Source organism: Miscanthus floridulus, chromosome 6 (genome assembly GCF_019320115.1).
Source record: "Miscanthus floridulus cultivar M001 chromosome 6, ASM1932011v1, whole genome shotgun sequence".
In the NCBI taxonomy this organism is placed as follows: domain Eukaryota; kingdom Viridiplantae; phylum Streptophyta; class Magnoliopsida; order Poales; family Poaceae; genus Miscanthus; species Miscanthus floridulus.
The window spans coordinates 121804295-121824652 of NC_089585.1; the positions used below are offsets into that span (position 1 = coordinate 121804295).

Below are 20358 nucleotides of genomic sequence, written 5' to 3' on the forward strand. Positions count from 1 at the left end.
ATTTCAATCATTTTTTTATTGTGCTCAGCTTAATAAAATCTGGTTGTTTCCTTCGTATCTTCCAGTTTTTAAATCAGTTTGAGTTGTGACGTGTCAGTTCTTGATTGGTTGAAAATCTGGTTGATTGAATGAAACATAATCAACCGAGTGTTGTGTAGTCACTCTAGATCGAGAACAAGAAAGCGAATACGCATTGACAGAAGAAGCAGCATCGATACATCACGAAAACAACGACAGCACAGGACAGAGGACACCGGACCCGGTCGGAGTACAGCCAACTTGCTTCTGCACCTAACGGCCCGAGAATCACCGCCTGTCCGGAGGAACACGTACCAGCCAAGCAGGCAAGCACACACAACACAGCACCTCGTGCGGTCTCTACGCGCCGTACTTGTAGCTCCCAATGTCCTCCGAGATCATCTCCAGGTCCCGGGAGGCGACGGCCATGGACATGGCCCGCCGGTGGCGCCCCGCCTGCCTCGCCGCCTGCAGCTCGGAGCCGTCCGCGGCCGCGGGCTTCCGCTGCTCGACGCCGCCGCCCTCGGCCACGGCCGCCGGCACGTCCTCCAGGGCGAAGTTCTCCGGCAGCACGAACACGCTCTGCGACGCCCGCCGCTGGTGCCTTCCTGGCCTCTGCGACATCTTTGCAGCCTGGCTGGCAACACGCACTACACGGGCTCGCCCTCGCGTGGTTGGTTCTGGTTTCACTAGGCAGAGAGAGGAGCGCTTGAACTACCTGCTTGTGTTGTGAGCAGAGGAAGAAGAAATGGCGCCTATATATAGCCTGCCCACCGCATGGTGGCGAAGGGGACAATGTTTTTCCCCTCCATGAACAGTCAGCATCTCGTGGTACGAAGCTAAGTACAGTAACTCGTACGTCCACACCGGCCTATCAGCCTATGCATATTCGGATCCGACAGTCTGACAGTTTCTACTTCCCAAGGGCGCTGACTTGTGAAAAATGCATGTGCAGTCGTTCAGACGTGCGTCTGCATGGCCCTGCCTCGTTTCGTCAGGGGATGGATCGATCGGGCGCTCGTCCTGATCTTCAGAGGAAATCTCGTCGTGCTGAATTGGTGCTCATCTGGCGCCTCATCAGGATCTACATCAGCGTGTGATTCCTGCAGCCCTGCCTACTGGGATCAACTTGGTCTGCGAACAGCGAACTACGATCAACTTGGCACGCACTCTCTGCTGACTTGCCAGGCGAGTGTAGTGTCTATGAATTCCTGCGCATTTTTTGTACGCAGACGATGTCTCCACGAAGCTTCCTGCTAGGTAAACAAATGGTATTCGTGAACCGTATGTACCGGAATCGTAGGACCGACCCCGCCAATTTTATTGGGTCTAGTGCTGCACTGATGATGTGATCTGTTCTGGCGTTGTAACTGAGACCCACGTGCAAACCGAAAGGAGGAATCCGCGCGCCAACGAAATCAATCACAGACAGAGTAGTGGTCACCGTGTAAGAAAATATGCGAGTACGGTAACGAGTTCCTCCTGTGATAACATTTGCGAATCAATAGTTTGTTTAATTGTTTCAGTACTAGCTAGCAAATCATCAGTGATTAGTCCAATATGTGTAAAATCCACCAAACATTTCCCCGGGTTTGCACTCAGTGTACTCTTATCACAATGGAATCTCTTTTTTTTTTAATCTTATTTTCTTGGTGCTGCAACCTGATCGAGCTGGAGGCTCATGCAGCCAGAAAAGGAACAAGAAGGCAGCGACTATAACTAAAGAGGGAACCCGTGCATGTTAGTAGAGTCCAAAACCCTGGCCATCGTGTCTAGCCTCACATGGGCTGCTCACATGGCTCGATCGACCGGGCCATCACAATAAGCCCACGCTTCTACAAATTATTGGTGCCCATCCGCTCGTGTGCATCGCCAAAATTTTGGTGTCAAAGTCGGGAAAACAAACCAAATACAAATGAAAAAAAAACTGTGAGGACAAAGGAAGTTCCGAATGGACGGTAAAAACCTTGCAGCAATGTTTATTAGATAGAAGGGAACAAACAAAAAGGTTACGTGCTGCCTAGATTTTCTCAAGATAAACTGGGTAGCCACGGCATGTTCCAAGATCTTGGTGAAAAATTCCCTCCCAACAACATCTTCGACTATATTTCCAAATATATTCTCATTTTCTTTTCCTGGTTTCTCGTTCATCAAAGATAGAGAGCAAAGCTTGCCCTCCAAATTACCGAATAAGATATAGAGAAGTTGTTGAAGTGTTAAGACATACAGAGAGCAATGTTATTAGAAATTTAGAATGGCTCTCCAAACAAGAATTTAGAGAGTGGGTTTAAGAAAAACAGATGGAGATGCTCTAAAAAATTTATAAATAGAGGAGTGCACCACCGTTCCCTTTGACAACTTTGGTATAACGACCAAAACAACTAATAACTAGACTCGTGTGACAACGACTTCACCAAAGCACTGGCCCCGTTCGCTGGTCTGAAACTTGGCTGAAACTGGCTGAAAAACAATGTTCCGACTGAATTGTTGTGAGAGAAAAACACTGTTTCGGTTGAAAAAAGAAGCCGAACAAGCCGAATATGGGGTAAGCCGAACATGGCAAGGGACTACGTACTACTACATAGGGGGTGCCGGGAAGGGGGGGCGCTAGCCAAAGAATGATAGACGTTGCTTTGGACTATTTGAATATAGCTAAGACTAGTAATTGTATGTATATTAAAAAATTCATCATTGGGTATAAACACACATTAAATGTTTAAAACTCTAACATTCATACATGTAGCTATAAGTTTCTAGGGTTGTGATATATAGGACTAATTAGGTTTAGAATACATATTATATAGGATATGGTGAAAATTTTCTCACATGTTTGGGGCACAGAGAGGTGGCATGGCCCATACTAGCGACTACCTATGCCGGTGCCGAAGCAACAACTCATTGCACAACCATTGTAAAAGAACTATGATAACCCACCAGGAAACACCACTAAAGCCAAAACTCCACTAAGGAGAATGAGCTAGGCCATGCACCTATCATAATTAGCAAGCACAAATGTACCCATGGCAATGCAATAGCTTATAGCTCCAACTTCCCCTATACACTGCAAATCCCAAAACTACCATATGATAGCATATAGCTCCAACTTCCCCAACACACTACAAAGGCCAAAACTACCATAGGACAACATCGAAGAAATACTAACAAGGAAATGATGCACAAAAACTGTTACCGTTGCTCAGTCAAAGCATGGTTTCCACCATGAGGATCCCCATAAGGCCTTGTTTGGATGCATGTGTATTCACCTCAATCTACATGTGTTGGAGTGGAATGGAATGTAATTTAATTTAATTTCACTCCAATCCACTTCAACACATGTGGATTGAGATGACTACATGCGCATCCAAACAAGGCTTAAGTGGGAGGGTGTGTGGAGGGGGCTTCACAATGTTGCCTTCAATGGAGGGAGTAGTGCTCGAGGCATCATCATCCTCGAATAATGGCCTAAGACCAAACAAGGCTTTGTTGGAGGCCCCTAAACCTGGCCTAAAGATGCAACATATCATAGCCACACGATAAAACTCTCACTAAAGGGGCCACCCCACTCCACTACCAATCCATCAGGATCCCCATTAGCTGGAGTATGAGAAGAGATATTGATGACTACAAGAGGAGTTGGAACAACACTGGGAAGTCAGGTGGCGCCTGTTAGAAAGTTGAGTGGCAACTGTACCTAGTACAACCATAGTGAAGTATTAGAAACATGAGATCTCAACTAAAACTTGGAGGTAACTACATGCAACAAAATGTAAATAATCAAACATGGTTTTGCGTGTACAGAACAACCAAACACTAAGACACTACATGACTTTACATGGGCCTAGGTTATGCTGCATAAGGTCTAATGTGAGCGATCAATCAGACTCTCAAGAGGTTTAATGTAAGCAACAAATCAGATCCTGGCACTAGCATAGACCAAGCGGTTTGGCCAACAAGTTTCTTATAACGAGTAAAATGGGATTTATTTTTGACTAAAAAAGGGATCTGACAATATGGTTGAAAAAACATTGGTATTTTTTCTGTTTGTGTTTTTGGATCCTAATAAGTTCATTTTGACTCTGTGTTTCTCTGAGGAAATGTAAGACGTTCGGGTAAAAAAGCAGAAACCGTGTCAATTAGATTGCAAATTTCTTTGTCAGTTTTCATTCCTAACCCCACCATAGCAGATATGTATCTCTCCGCCTAGTTTGGCGTTATTTACCCGCGTTTGCCATTGAGATAAATTCCGCAACCATCTCTTTTCTCCCACAGTTCGGTGAGGACCGTCCGCACGAAAACACGGTGTGGATGTATGAGCCACGTGTGGCCCTTATTCAATTTATCATCCGTATGCTTAAAATGATAGCATGGCCTATCTATCAACTCTCAAGGTTGTGAGATGTCCCCCACGAACTTTTTTTCCCATCCTACCCCACTCCCAGTGCCGACTGCCGAGTTCTCCCGATCCGCCGCCTTGCACCCGTCGTAGTCGTACCTCCTTGCGTTTACGGGTGGGGCCTGGCCGCCTGGGGGCTTGGGGCGCTGCCCGCCCGGCCACCCAGCGCCGCGGGCCTAAGCCGGCAGCCGCCTCGCCCCGCTCTGCGCGGGGAATCGGCACGCACGCGAGCGGAGCCTCGCCCCCCCGCCTGCACCGCCCGTACGTTCGTGTCCAATTCAGGCGCTGCCGTCTCCGGGAACCGTCCAGGTCGCCGGCATCTGCACGTTCTGGTCTTCTCCAAGCCTCGCTCGCGCCGTCGCGCGTCCCCTTCTGTTCCAAGCGCCACCGCCCACCGGGTGGTGGATTCGCCGCTGCAGGTTGTATATGGCTTTGTCAATATCATCACGCGAGGAGGGAACGTCAGAACGTGGTTCATTGAAAGTAATGGGTGTCACATACTCATCACATGTTCGTAGCTATTTTTGAGAGAACCCACTGTGTTCCGTGGAAGATCATCATATACATAGCTGTCTGTTATGTTGTCAATCTGTTGGGCCATTGGAAGGCGTGCAATAGAGCATGTTTTGATAAAGTGATCATTAAAAACCCTCTTGACATTATTTACCATGCATGTGCACTAATGAATTCGCTGAGGCAGATATGGAGCAGCTCGAAGAAGGGCTGAATACAATGCTGGAGAGCAAACAAGATCTTGAAGCGCCAGCAGAAGGACACTGATACTGCAATGCAACTCCAAAACGGTGATCGAGATGGGCAAGACAATGAAACTGCTTGAGAAGCGGAAAAAGGGCATTACACAGCAGTTCCTTTTGGAGTTGATGCATGTTCTTTTTGGCTATGTAATATAATGAATGGGTCTTGCTGGAGTTGGGTGATACTTCTGGTAAACTCTCTGTCAGTTAGTTCGCTAAGAGAGTAGAAGATCTTAGTGGGAAGTCAAGTTTCTGGTGCTCTGAAACAGAGCGTAGGTAGTTTCAAGCTGGTAGTTCTATGTTCATGAGGTTCTCTGTCTCGGTTGGAAAAAATGTTGCCGTTTGTTGTCAATAATGATTGTGCGTGTCCTATGATCAGAGAATATCGAGTGCAACATATACTCCATTAAATTCGAGTGGAGCATATACACAAATATACCCAATTAATTAAATGAGCCTTCACAAAGAGGCTGGGAAGATCTGAAAGGCAACAGCAGACATGTACAATGGCCTGCACGGGTGCACCCCAAGGGCCCAAGGTACACTTCACTAATAATTCTCATTATTGCTGTTGTAATAAAGATAAGATAATGGATACATGATATTGCATCTCCCACTGTGACTCACCAGAGCCGCCCTGGTATACACGCACTCCATTACCATATTCCCACGGAAGATGAAGACCTGCCAAAGATGTATAGTTGCCCTACATGGTCGAACGCCAGCTGCCCTGCCCTATCAACAGGGCACCAGCACCACCGTCAGCACCCGTTGTAGTTTCCGCCGTCGCCGGTGAAGCCGAGGGGGAACGCTGCATGGGCTACATGGCAGCTGCGTCGGGCCAATGTTGGGGGTAGAAACTAGAGAGGGACACCCTGGTGACGGGTCCTCCATGGAAGATGTTGGATGAGGATGCATATATAGAGAGCTTGAGGCTTCTTCCGGCGAGTGGAAGCTTAGGTGGTGGACTGCCTTTTCACAGGCCAAAATGAGGTATCTTCCTTGGCATATTCTTAGAGCACATGGAAACCTCTCCCCTTTTCCTGTTCCATGTTTTGCTTCGCTTTGGAGTATTCATAGGATATTTCCATGCCTTCGTGTGCCTTTCTCTAGATATCGAAATAGAATTGGAGTGGCTTGACGAAGCATGGGCTGGAAAGCAGTTGGCTAGCTGTGATCAAGTGGAAGAGTCTTGCGTTGCATGTATGTACCAGTTTTATTCGTCTACCAGCGTACGCAGCAGGTCGCACAGATTACAGAATGATCTGCCCCTAACACCGCCCGTTTGATCGTTACCCAGCGACCGCGAGCCCATGAGTGCTGACTACTGAGTATCAAGCAACGTCACTACTCCCTCCATCCTAAAATATTCTCTTCATCCATAAAAAAAATACAATTCTTGTATTTCAAGAAACCAGACGATTTCGAGTTTGAACAAATTTATAAAAAAAATACTAACAGTTATGATAGAAAAAATATCATTAGATTTATATGAAATATACTTTCATAGTAAACTAATTTGAGACATAAACGTAAATAATATTCATTGTAAACTTGGTCAATTTAAGCTATTTTAACAGTCACGGACACCGTAGTTGCATCCTTTTATAGACGGATAGAGTATAAAGAATCCAATTTTATGATCAATCAAAATATAGTAACTCTGACCAAATTTATAGAAAATAATATTAACATTTACCACATTAATGAGGTATATTATAAAATATATTCCATAATGTATCTAATTAAGCTAATTTGTAGTACTACTTATTTTCCTTCTTTTCGATAAACTTAGTCAAAGTTATAAATTATGTTTAGACTTATTGAAAGCATCTAGGCCCCTAGTTGGATTTCGGTGATTAATGTCAATACAAGTTTACTATGACTAACGTGTGTTTTGCAGAAGCAATTAAGTTAGGTCATAGTAATGGAGATCGATTGGGCAATCGAGGTTGTCATGCCCCTACGATGGAAATCGTTTCGGTTTTCAAAGGATGGACGACAAGGTTAAGGATGACTAGTTCTAAGTGTCGATTGGAGTTGGAGAGACACTTAGAGTAGTTTAGGACTTTGTTTTTCCTTTGGCCGTACTATGAAGGGGGGTATGAACGGGTAGCTTGACCTAGTTGAGTCTAGTGAGGTAGGTGTGGTGCACACTTGTTAAAACTAGCTCTAGGTAGCTCCTATGAATGCCTAAGATCCTTTGGAGCAAACTTCATTCACATATGTTCGAAAGTTGGAAGTGAATGGAGGGTCAAACACTGACCGGACGCTGGCTCCGGTGCGACCGGACGCTGGCCGCAGGGTCCGGTCAGTTCGTTTGACTGAGGTGGTTAAGTCTGTTGTGACCGGACGCTGGAAGGTCTTGTGACCGGACGCTGAGGGCATTGAAAGCATCTAGGCCCCTAGTTGGATTTCGGTGATTAATGTCAATACAAGTTTACTATGACTAACGTGTGTTTTGCAGAAGCAATTAAGTTAGGTCATAGTAATGGAGATCGATTGGGCAATCGAGGTTGTCATGCCCCTACGATGGAAATCGTTTCGGTTTTCAAAGGATGGACGACAAGGTTAAGGATGACTAGTTCTAAGTGTCGATTGGAGTTGGAGAGACACTTAGAGTAGTTTAGGACTTTGTTTTTCCTTTGGCCGTACTATGAAGGGGGGTATGAACGGGTAGCTTGACCTAGTTGAGTCTAGTGAGGTAGGTGTGGTGCACACTTGTTAAAACTAGCTCTAGGTAGCTCCTATGAATGCCTAAGATCCTTTGGAGCAAACTTCATTCACATATGTTCGAAAGTTGGAAGTGAATGGAGGGTCAAACACTGACCGGACGCTGGCTCCGGTGCGACCGGACGCTGGCCGCAGGGTCCGGTCAGTTCGTTTGACTGAGGTGGTTAAGTCTGTTGTGACCGGACGCTGGAAGGTCTTGTGACCGGACGCTGAGGGCTAGCGTCCGATCGACTCCAGTAAGGGTCCAGACTTGGAAAAGAGTGACCGGACGCGTCCGGTCAGTGCTGACCGGACTCTGAGGGTTCAGCGTCCGGTCGAGTCCAGTAAGGTTCCAGTAAGGGTTTTATGCGACCGGACGCGTCCGGTCAGTGCTGACCGGACCCTGACAGCGTCCGGTCGACTCGTTACTACTGGTTCACGGGTTGAACTGACCGGAGCGTCCGGTCATCACGACCGGAGCGTCCGGTCATCCCGCAGAAGCTCATAACGGTTCGTTTTTCAGGCTGGCTTATAAATAGAAGCTCCACTCGTGAGTGGAGCATCTTTGCTCATTCCAACAGCTGAGAAACACGTTTGTGAGTGCCAAGAAGAGCAAGATCCTAGTGAAGTGTTTGTGATTTGAGAATCCAAGAGAGTAGCCTCACTAGCAAATCAAGAGTAGCAAAGTGTGCATCCATCTTCTCATTAGGCTTCGCGTGGTCAAGTGAGAGTTCGTGCTTGTTACTCTTGGTGATCGCCATCACCTAGACGGCTTGGTGGTGATTGGGAGTTTGGTGTTCACCCGGCGGAGCTTGTGGGTGACCCAACTCAAGTTGTGAGCGGTTTTGGGTGATTCGCCGCGACGGAGTGTCGAAGAATCAACCCGTAGAGAGCACTTGATCCTTGCGCGGATCAAGGGGGAGCTACACCCTTGCGCGGGTGCTCCAACGAGGACTAGTGGGGAGTGGCGACTCTCCGATACCTCGGCAAAACATCGCCGCGTTCCTTTTCTCTCTCTATTTACTTTGAGCACTTACTTTGAGCATTTACTTTAAGCAATTCAATACTTGTTTTACATCCATAGAATTGCTTGCTAGAGTAAGTTTGAAACTTAGGTTGCGAGGTTGTTGTGCATTAGTTTGATATAAACACTTTTCTAGGCACAAGGGGTTAATTGGGCTATCCGTAGGATTTGTTTATTGCAAGAGAATTTCGAATTAGCCCAATTCACCCCCCCTCTTGGACATCTTGATCCTTTCACTTATGACAAAATTGAATTCTTATATTTTAGGACAGATAGTAAATAAAAACGAATAACCATATAAATATATATATTTTTGAAAAGGTTAGGTTATTAATTGTAGAGAAAAACATAAGCATGCATTGCTGCCGCGTCATAGTGGTGTTGGTGAGCGTTGACGATGTGAGGCATGTTTAGTTTCAAAAAGTTTTTCCAAAAAGTGTTATAGTAGCCATCACATCAAATCTTGCGATACGTGCATGGAGCATTAAATGTAGACGAAAAAAAACTAATTGCACAATTTGGTTGGAAATTACGAGACGAACGTTTTGAGCCTAATTAGTCCATGATTGAATACTAATTGCCAACTAAAAACGAAAATGCTACAGTAGCCAGATTCCCAAATTTCGCCCAACTAAACAAGGCCTGAGTTGGTGTGAAGTCGACATGCACCAAGGTTAGGTAATTCATTCTTTTTTTGGTTTTATTACCACAAATACACCGTCACGATATGGCAGCTCGAGGCTCGAGCAACACTGCAAGTCTGCAACTTGCAAATCGACCAGCCGGTTCGTTTCATCGTAAACGATCGTGGAGGCTAATCATCGATCAAAGTGGCTGCCCAGCCCATGATCTGGAGCATACACGATCCACCAGGAAAACCGCAGCGGCGCAAACCCCATACACAAGCCCAACCCCCATAGGCCCATACACAACCCAACCGTTCCCACGATTCCCTCCGAATAGATCCACCCCGCTGTGCCTCTGAATGGATCGTTCGGTTCCCCGTTCCCACGATTCCCTTCGAACAAATCCACCCCGCTTCATGGGCAAGTAAAAATTTGGCGCTTCCGCCCGATGCGTCTTCGATTGCCGCAATGGCTTCGTGACTCTCTCTTTCTCTCTGCCTGTTTTTCGCCTGCGTGTCGCTGGGATCTGTGGAAAGTCGAGGTGGCCGGCTGCGAGCGCGATGGCTGCGCCGCTGGCTGGCTCCCACGGACTATGCCAGCTGTTACTGTTAGTGGACTATTTGTTCCATTTGCTAGGGCCTTGTTTAGATTGCAAATTTTGTAATCTGGACACTGTAGCACGTTTCATTTGTATTTGACAAACTTTGTTCGATCATGGACTAACTAGGCTTAAAAGATTTGTCTCATGATTTACAACCAAACTGTGCAATTAGTTATTTTTTTACCTACATTTAATGTTCCATGCATGCGTCCAAAAATTGATGTGATGGAGAGAGAGTGAAAAAACTTGGAATTTGGAGGTGATCTAAATAAGGCCTAGATTTATAGCAGATTATGAATAGTGTGGCACAGTGGCTTGCTTGCTGTTGTGTGGATTTGCAGGTATATGAACTTATCAAAAGTTATCATACGATACGCATGTCAAAGCTGCGATTGATTGTCTGTTGCCTTTTGTTTTGTCAGTGATGAACAAGCTTCTTCTTTACAAGAAATTTCGATATTTAACATTTTCGCATGTCTCACTTCTTTAAAGACTCAATTTACACGTCGCAATATAACTTTGGACCTACAAGTTCTTTTGATTTCGGGTATTTAACATTTCGATATTTAACATTTTCGCATGTCTCACTTCTTTCGATATTTAACATTTTCGCATGTCTCACTTGCATCTTCACCACCACCATCGCCATCATCCTCTACACACCTATGTCTTATGGCCAAAGGTGAACGCAAGGTAACTAAGAGTGATGGTAGTAGTGATGATGAACATGCTAGTGATGATGATAGTGATAGCGATGATGATGACTCACCTACTTATGATGATCTTGTCAAAATACTAAGAAAATATACTAAGATCATTAGAAAGAGTAGAGCCACAAATGAAAAACTTGATGCTAAAAATGACTCACTCTTAGCTAAATGTGACACATTAGAAAAGGCTAATGATGAGCTCAAAGAAACAAATGATTCTATATCATCCAAACTCAAGGAGCTCAAATCTTCTAAGAAAGAGCTTAAAGATAAAAATGATAAACTTGAGTGGGTGCACAATGAGCTTATCACTAGTCACAATAAGCTAAAAGATGAATATGCAACTCTAAAGATCAATTATGATACCCTTATTATTGCACAAGAATTCTTACCAAATGAGCCACATGATGCTACTAACCATGTTGTTAAGATTGATATAGCTACCTCATGTGATGATTTAATTGATGAAAGCATTGAGCATGGATCTAGTAGCAAGGGCAAGCAAGTGGTTGAGTGCAATGACTATGATGAGTTTGTCAAGCTCAAGAGTGACAATGAGAAGCTCATGAAAGATCTTGAAGAGATGAAAAGTCACAACACCATTGTGCTAGAAACTCTTGATCATGACAAAGAGGTGATCCTTGAGAATGAGAAGCTAAAAGAAGAAATCAAGAAACTCAAGGTGGAGAAGAACAATGATATTCTCAAGGAAGAGAATAAGAAGCTCAAGATGGAGAAAGAGCATCTCAAGGTGGGATTGAGCAAGTTTGCTAGAGGCAAGCATCTCCAAAGTGAGCTACTCATGAATACCGTCATGAAGATGGATAGAAGTGGCATTGGATATATGGCAAGTGTAGAGAAGAAGAAGGCTCAAGCTCCACACCAACAATCAAAGCCAAAGCCAAAGCCAAAGAGATGTTTTGAGTGTGGACAAGAAGGCCACTTTGCTCATGAGTGTCAAACTCCACCACCACAACCCTTGCCCAAGCATGCTAGACCCTTTGCTTTCAATGCTCACTACATGCTTAGAAAAGATTCGAGTGGAAAGATGAAAGTCATGTTCTTAGGTCCCCCCAACAAGAGTAGGCCTAAGAAAATTTGGGTGGCTAAGTCACTTGTTGAGAGGGTGAAGGGCCCTCAACAAGCTTAGATCCCTAAAGCTTGAATCTCTTGTGTGTAGGTGAACTACAAGACCGGTGGAAGTCATTCAGTTATTGATAGTGGTTGCACTCAACATATGACCGGTGATCCTCGTATGTTCACCTCACTAGATGAAGAGGTAGATGGTCAAGAGAAAATAACATTTGGAGATAACTCAAAGGGCAAGGTCAAAGGATTGGGCAAAGTGGCAATATCAAATGATCATTCCATCTCAAATGTGCTCTATGTTGCTTCATTGAGCTTCAACTTGCTATCCGTTGGGCAATTGTGTGATCTTGGCTTTCAATGCTTATTCACCGAGAAGGAGGTTGTTGTATCCAAGGTCGATGACAATCAAGTGATATTCAATGGATTTAGATACAACAACTTATATCTAGTTGACTTCACCTCCGAAGATGCAAACTTGAAGACTTGCTTATTCACCAAAACAACACTTGGGTGGCTATGGCATAGAAGGCTTGCTCATGTTGGGATGAGCTCACTCAAGAAGCTTATGAAGAATGATTTGGTGAGAGGGTTGAAGGATGTGAAGTTTGAGAAGGACAAACTTTGTAGTGCATGTCAAGCCGGCAAGCAAGTTGCAAACACTCATCCAACCAAAGCTTTCATGTCAACCACAAGAGTGCTAGAACTCCTACACATGGATTTATTTGGACCAACAACATACAAGAGTTTGGGAGGAAATCTCTATTGTCTTATGATTGTGGATGACTATTCAAGATATACATGGGTGTTCTTCCTTCATGACAAATCCGAAGTTGCATCTTGCTTCAAGAAGTTTGCCAAGAGAGCTCAAAATGAGTTTGAAGTGAAGCTCAAGAAGATAAGAAGCGACAATGGCAAAGAGTTTGACAACACAAACATAGAAGCTTATTGTGATGAAGTTGGAATCAAACATGAAGTCTCCGCAACCTATACTCCTCAACAAAATGGTGTAGTTGAGAGGAAGAACCGAACTTTGATCACTCTTGCAAGGACAATGCTAGATGAGTACAACACCCCCGAAGCTCTATGGGCGGAAGCAATCAACACCGCATGTTATGCATCCAACCGCCTATTTCTTCAAAAGTTCCTTGTCAAGACACCATATGAGTTGCTCAATGGGAAGAAGCCGGACGTCTCCTTCTTTAGGGTGTTTGGTTGCAAGTGCTACATCTACAAGAAGCGGCAACACCTAGGGAAGTTTCAAAGGCGTTGTGATATAGGTTTTCTTGTTGGTTACTCATTGAAGTCCAAAGCATATAGAGTATTTAATCATGCCACCGGCTTGGTTGAAGAAACATATGATGTGGAATTTGATGAATCTAACGGCTCCCAAGGAACACATGAGAATCTTGATGATGTAGGTGATGAACCATTGAGGGAGGCTATGAAGAATATTCCGGTGGGAGACATCAAGCCAAAAGATGATGAAGATGATGTACAAGTCATTAACCAACCTTCTTCATCAAATGTACCACAAGATGGTGAAAAAGGTGGGAGAGTAGAAAATGAAGATACTCATATCTCCCATGAGCAAATGGCGGTACAAGCATAAGATGTTGATGCCCCACAACCTCCTCCTCAAGTGGTCAATAGAAGAAATACACCTCTCCTACAAGATCATCCTCAAGATCTCATCATAGGGAGTCTAACAAAGGGGGTGATGACTCGATCTCAAAAACTTACCTCATTTATTGCTCATCACTCTTTTGTCTCTTGCTATGAGCCTACCAAGGTAGAAGAAGCTCTCAAAGATCCGGATTGGATCAATGCCATGCATGAAGAGTTGAACAACTTCACTCGCAATGAAGTTTGGAATCTTGAAGAGCGACCAAAAGGTGCAAGAGTCATTGGAACGAAGTGGGTGTTCCGCAACAAGCAAGATGATCAAGGTGTTGTTATGAGGAACAAGGCAAGACTAGTAGCAAAGGGGTTCTCTCAAGTTGAAGGTTTAGATTTTGGAGAAACCTTTGCACCGGTTGCAAGATTAGAAGCCATCCGTATCCTTCTTGCATATGCATCACATCATGAAATGAAACTATATCAAATGGATGTGAAAAGTGCATTCTTAAATGGCTTTATTAATGAACTAGTCTATGTTGATCAACCTCCCGGGTTTGAAGACCCTAGATATCCTAATCATGTTTATAGGTTGTCCAAGGCACTATATGGGCTTAAGCAAGCCCCAAGAGCTTGGTATGAACGCCTTCGGGACTTCCTTATTGAGAAGGGCTTCACCATTGGGAAGGTCGACACCACACTATTCACCAAGAAGCTTGATGGGCATATCTTCATTTGTCAAGTATATGTTGATGATATCATCTTTGGATCATCAAATGAAGACTCATGCAAAGAATTTGGTGAATTGATGTCTAAGGAGTTCGAGATGTCAATGATTGGTGAGCTTACATTCTTTCTTGGTTTTCAAGTCAAGCAAATGAAAGAAGGCATCTTCATCTCTCAAGAGAAATACACAAAAGATCTTCTCAAGAGATTCAAGATGGATGAATGTAAGCCAATCAAGACACCAATACCTACCAATGGACATCTCAACCTAGATGATGGAGGTAACTCGGTTGATCAAACTCTCTACCGTTCCATGATTGGTAGCTTATTATATTTAACCGCATCTAGGCCCGACATCATGTTTAGTGTGTGTATGTGTGCTAGATTTCAAGCTAGTCCTAAGGAAACTCATTTAATTGCCGTAAAAAGAATCCTTAGGTATCTTAAGCACACACCAAGCATTGGCCTTTGGTATCCCAAAGGAGCTTTATTTGAATTAATTGGCTATTCCGATTCGGATTACGTCGGATGCAAAGTTGATAGAAAGAGCACATCCGAAGGGTGCCATTTGCTTGGTAGATCACTTGTGTCTTGGTCCTCCAAGAAACAAAATAGTGTGGCTTTGTCCACCGCCGAAGCGGAATACATTGCCGCGGGTGCTTGTTGTGCACAAATATTATACATGAAACAAACTTTACTAGACTATGGAGTAGCTCTAGAGAAAGTACCTCTTTTGTGCGACAATGAAAGTGCGGTAAAACTTGCAAACAATCCGGTTCAACACTCTCGCACCAAGCATATAGATATCCGCCATCACTTTCTAAGAGATCATGTAGCTAAAAATGATATATCACTAGAAGGTGTAAGATCCGAAGATCAATTAGCGGATATCTTCACTAAACCGCTAGATGAGGCTACATTTTGTAGATTGCGGAACGAGCTCAATGTACTTGATTTTAGTAACTTCACTAAAAATTGAGCTTGTGTTGTCCCTTGCATTCATTGTAATATACAACATGTTTAATTTGTGGTAATGCATATAGGGCTTGTCTAACATGGTTAAGATAACCGCCGAAAAGCGTGTGAAGAAGCTTAACCTTGGATCAAACTTGACAAGCAACTAGATTTACTTACAAGTATTACATATGCATGAATGTTGTTTTGTCGTTTTGTTCCATTTGCCCTCTTGTTGCCTATTTTCTTAAAAAGAATTATTGCCTAAAGCAAAAATATTTTGAAAAATATGAGTGTTTGAGAGAGGTCACTCACATCAGTCCCAATTGGTGTTTATTTGGATCTTATTCAAGTTGGGACTTGATTGGGAACAGGTAGCGCGAAGGATTGTTGAAGGTTTGCTGGAAGAGGTGCACCGGACGCTGCACCGGACGCTGCTGTCCAGCGTCCGGTCAGTTCACAGGAGGTGAACTGCTGTTGAAGGAGTGACCGGACGATGCGTCTGTGCGTCCGGTCAGGAAGGGTTCTGCGTCCGGTCGATCGAAGGAAGGACAAGCAGTACTGACCGGACCCTGCCTGCGTCCGGTCATGGACCACCGGACGCGTCCGGTCGCGATTCCAGAGGATTTGGACCTCTCTGGAATCGACCGGACGCTGGGTGGTAGCGTCCGGTCGCTACCACCGGAGCGTCCGGTCAGTAGATCTCGCGCGTCTTAAGGACTCTTTTCCCGTTTCCTTTTCTGTCACGTGTTCGGGGATTACTTAACTGCCCGCAACCCCTGTCTCCCGTCGAACCCTAGCCCGAGCCGCCGCCGCATCGCCGCCGTGACCTGCGCCAAAGTCGCCGCCGCACTGTTGCGCCACTGCCTCCTCGCGCTCGCGCCTCCGTGCCCCTGCCCAGCTGCGCCGCAGCCTCCTCGTGCCCTACAGCCGAGCCCCCGCGCCAGCTCAACTCTGCAGCACCGCGCCGGCCACCTCGCGCCGAAGTTCGCCGCTCCACCGTTGCCAGGCTTGCTCGTCTTCACGCCAAGTGCTCTTGCCCTATCCTCCCATTGGTTGGTAAGGCGAGTTCTGCGTTTCAATCTTGATCTCCAATTGTGATCTAGATCAATTCTAATCGCACTGATTCCCCATTGCATTCAGGGCATTTGACCTAACCCTAGCCCGGTTCCGAGGATCCCCCGCGTGACATCTTATCTCTTCTCGGTTCGCTGTTTGTCAGGTAGAAAGCCATTCGATTCAATTTCGCATCTACATTGCTTTCTCTGCTAGGGTTTCGCATCTATTAGACATATGGTATTTATTTGTATATCCATCTATTCTATCGTGTAGCAAGTCGGTTCCGTTGTGGTTCAATTGGTAGTTGGCAGTTAACTCGGAGCCAAGCTCGCGAGTAAGGATCGAGGCCAAGCCTCGAAAGCGGCAGTTTGACAGTTGATCTTCATCAGCGACAGTTCACCATCTTGTCAGTTCAGATGGCTCGCACCAAGAATGTTGGTGGTGGCCCAGGTGATGATGATCGGAGGCCCCCGCCTCGTCAGCCAGCCGGATCCAAAGGCAAGTCAACCAAGCAGGTGACATCCAAGAAGCGGAAGTACCCCGATGCAGAGACAGCGAGAGCAGCAGCTGTTGCAGAGGCCGCAGAGCGTGCCGAGAGAGGTGGTACCCGCAGCGGAGTTGTCATTGCAGATCAGCCTGTTTCACCAGCACTCAGAGCTGCGATTGAGGAGGTTGAGCGTCGTCACGGTAGTCCAGCTGGGACTGCCACGTTTGCAGGACGACGGGTCGCCATTGAGGAGGGTCCGTCAGCACAGCAGCAGCCCCCACCAGCAGAGCCTCAGCCAGCCCAGGAGACTCAGGAGAGTCAGGAGACCGAGCCGGCACCTCAGCTACGCCGCTCGAGTCGTACCAGTGCTGCAGTTCCACCGAGGCCAGTTACACAGCGCAGGGGTTCACGCCCTCCGCCCAGACCACAGGGTTCGCCTCCAGTGGTTCACCTCGACTTGAGGGCCGCTACAGCCAGGCAGGTTCAGCAGCTGCGGTTTGTTGAGTTTGAGGTTTGGTTTCCTCTGAGGAGGGATGAGAGAGCAGCTGAGGGGTTCTACACGCCACTGCATGAGGATTTCTACAATGCATATCTTAACAGTGGGGCAGTGTTCAGATCACAGAGGGTCTGTCAGATAGAGTCCATTGTGGCAGCAGCCGGAGAGGGCATTCGGCAATACTTGTCATATTTGCCAGGACTGACAGATTTGATTGGACGGACAGGTATATATGTACCTTCTTGGGTCCGTCAGTTTTATGCCTCGCTCTACATTGATCCTCATCACAGATTCATTTACTTTGCTTTCAAAGGCAAAGACTACAGAGTGACTAGTGGCAGAGTCAGGGAGATACTGAGACTACAGGAGCAGCCTGTAAAGATGCATGAGGTTTGCTATGGACATCAGGAGCCTCCTAGGCGTCCTCATGGAGGGCAAGTGCCCCCTACAGATCTAGTGCGGCTTTGCTTCAAGGAGCCGTTTGGAGAGGGGTCGAGCAGGAACCCCAGTGACTTGACTCCTACAGCGAGGATACTAGAGGCCATCATCAGGAGGACACTGCTTCCCAGGTTGGGATACAGAGAGGGCCTGACTCGCTTACAGCTCTAGCTTCTCAATGCTATCATGCAGATGACAGTGTTTGACATCTGGGACCTCCTTCTTTCAGAGATGGAGGATACTATAGCTGAGGGATTCAAGGGTCGCAGGCAGCTTCCCTATGCTCACTGGATCACGTTCCTCATCCGCAGGGTTGTGATTGATAAGCCCCCTGGCATGATGGATGAGTATACAGGTGCCACTACAGAGTTCCCGGCTTACAACCTATCACAGCGGATCAGACACACCACTCCTCAGGCACCCAGTCAGCCTAGCCGTCGCCCCGACGTGCCAGAGTCTGCAGCTCAGCAGGACGAGATCATCAGAGGGATTGCAGACACTGAGGAGGAGGAGCTAGAGGCACAGCAGGGAGTGAGTGAGTACAGTGACAGCTCTGACGACGACTACCAGCCTATACCTCAGATGCCTCCACGCAGACACGATGCAGAGGCCGGTAGCTCCAGTTCTGCTCCACCTGCTCCACAGACAGACCCCGCTCTCATTGCTATTCTTGAGCGGATGCAGCAGGATCAGACACGACAGGCACAGGAGATAGCTATAAACTTCGCACAGTTTCAGGCTCGTCAGGACGAGTTTCAGCGGCAGCAGCAGCTCCTACAGCACCAGCAGTTACTTATGCAGCAGCAGCTCATGGGATTCATGCAGCATGTAGTGACAGCCATTGGGATCCCACTGCCACAGACTTCGCCCCAGCTTGGACAGCCACCCACCACTTCGACGACTCCAGCAGTACAGCCCATCGGGTTTCAGAGTCAGGGACAGCCTCCAGCTCAGTTTACCTCACCTCCTGTACAGGTGCCCCAGTGGTTAGCTTCACCTGGTGTAGCCCCGCAGTTCACTCCTTATCACACGGGTTTCTCACCAGAGCAGACTTCCTCGCTATTCGTGCCTGAGTCGTCAATCTCCAGGAGTCTTGGAGCATCATTCAGCGAGTTGACCGGCATGCCTACTCCGCCTCACATGCATTCTGCCGGTCTGTCTACAGCAGCTCCAGCTATTATGACCACTCAGAGGCTCCCCTCGTCTGTCGCCTCGTCAGATCCTACGACGGACATACTTGCAGCATCACAGGCAGCAGCAGCCCCAGCTCAGACCCAGACCGCTTCAGCAACACTTCCTGCTTCAGAGGGTCAGTCAGTTCAGAGCTCAGGGTCAGATGATGATGGCGCTCAGTTCCATCTTGCTCCACGTACTTCAGCGCCCGACTCGTCCGCTGCAGCCCCGCCGACCGACCCTTAGGTTTTGGTGCTTGACGCCAAAGGGGGAGAGGGTTTGAGTATGTAGACTCAGGGGGAGTGAGCTTTAGGGGGAGCTAGTTATCTAGTATTAGCTTATTATATACATTTGGAGTTTTATTTGTGTGATACACTATTACTTATGCATTCGTGTGTTTACTTTCATGCATACTATTATATATATGTGATAGTGCTATCTACGTGGTTGTGATATTTGACATGTGTGACTTCTACTTTGCTTTATCTATATGTCATATCACTTGGGTAATGCTCATTTGCTATTGCTTCCGCATTTATATTTCGAAGCAAATGAGCTTTGTTATTTATACTCATGCTTAATTCATATCCTTTGAGTACATTGTGCTGGCTTGGGTCATATAAGCTTGACTAATTTTTTTTGTTCTTATTGACAAAAGCTTATATGAACCAAGCCCGTCAAAAACCTCACTCCATAACATACTCGAGGTGGTATTGTCATCAATCACCAAAAAGGGGGAGATTGAAAGCATCTAGGCCCCTAGTTGGATTTCGGTGATTAATGTCAATACAAGTTTACTATGACTAACGTGTGTTTTGCAGAAGCAATTAAGTTAGGTCATAGTAATGGAGATCGATTGGGCAATCGAGGTTGTCATGCCCCTACGATGGAAATCGTTTCGGTTTTCAAAGGATGGACGACAAGGTTAAGGATGACTAGTTCTAAGTGTCGATTGGAGTTGGAGAGACACTTAGAGTAGTTTAGGACTTTGTTTTTCCTTTGGCTGTACTATGAAGGGGGGTATGAACGGGTAGCTTGACCTAGTTGAGTCTAGTGAGGTAGGTGTGGTGCACACTTGTTAAAACTAGCTCTAGGTAGCTCCTATGAATGCCTAAGATCCTTTGGAGCAAACTTCATTCACATATGTTCGAAAGTTGGAAGTGAATGGAGGGTCAAACACTGACCGGACGCTGGCTCCGGTGCGACCGGACGCTGGCCGCAGGGTCCGGTCAGTTCGTTTGACTGAGGTGGTTAAGTCTGTTGTGACCGGACGCTGGAAGGTCTTGTGACCGGACGCTGAGGGCTAGCGTCCGATCGACTCCAGTAAGGGTCCAGACTTGGAAAAGAGTGACCGGACGCGTCCGGTCAGTGCTGACCGGACTCTGAGGGTTCAGCGTCCGGTCGAGTCCAGTAAGGTTCCAGTAAGGGTTTTATGCGACCGGACGCGTCCGGTCAGTGCTGACCGGACCCTGACAGCGTCCGG

General features: G+C 46.4%; 1 protein-coding gene and 1 long non-coding RNA gene across 2 annotated transcripts; both read right to left on the minus strand.

Annotated features, from left to right (window-relative positions):
* Nucleotides 1-218: 218 nt before the first annotated feature.
* Nucleotides 219-723, minus strand: LOC136459379 (uncharacterized). The gene has a single exon (XM_066459248.1). The coding sequence runs from the start codon at nucleotides 640-642 to the stop codon at nucleotides 379-381; it is 264 nt and encodes an 87-aa protein (XP_066315345.1). The 5' UTR covers nucleotides 643-723; the 3' UTR covers nucleotides 219-378.
* A 3716-nt stretch (nucleotides 724-4439) lies between these two features.
* LOC136459380 (uncharacterized) lies at nucleotides 4440-6044 on the minus strand. The gene is made up of 2 exons (XR_010760185.1): nucleotides 4913-6044; nucleotides 4440-4824 (listed from the first exon to the last, which is right to left on the minus strand). It is a non-coding gene; the product is annotated as an uncharacterized lncRNA (long non-coding RNA).
* Nucleotides 6045-20358: the final 14314 nt, after the last annotated feature.

Bases quoted from the DNA above. Each gene is read 5' to 3' on its own strand.
- LOC136459379 (XM_066459248.1), bottom strand. From the start codon at position 642: ATGTCGCAGAGGCCAGGAAGGCACCAGCGGCGGGCGTCGCAGAGCGTG.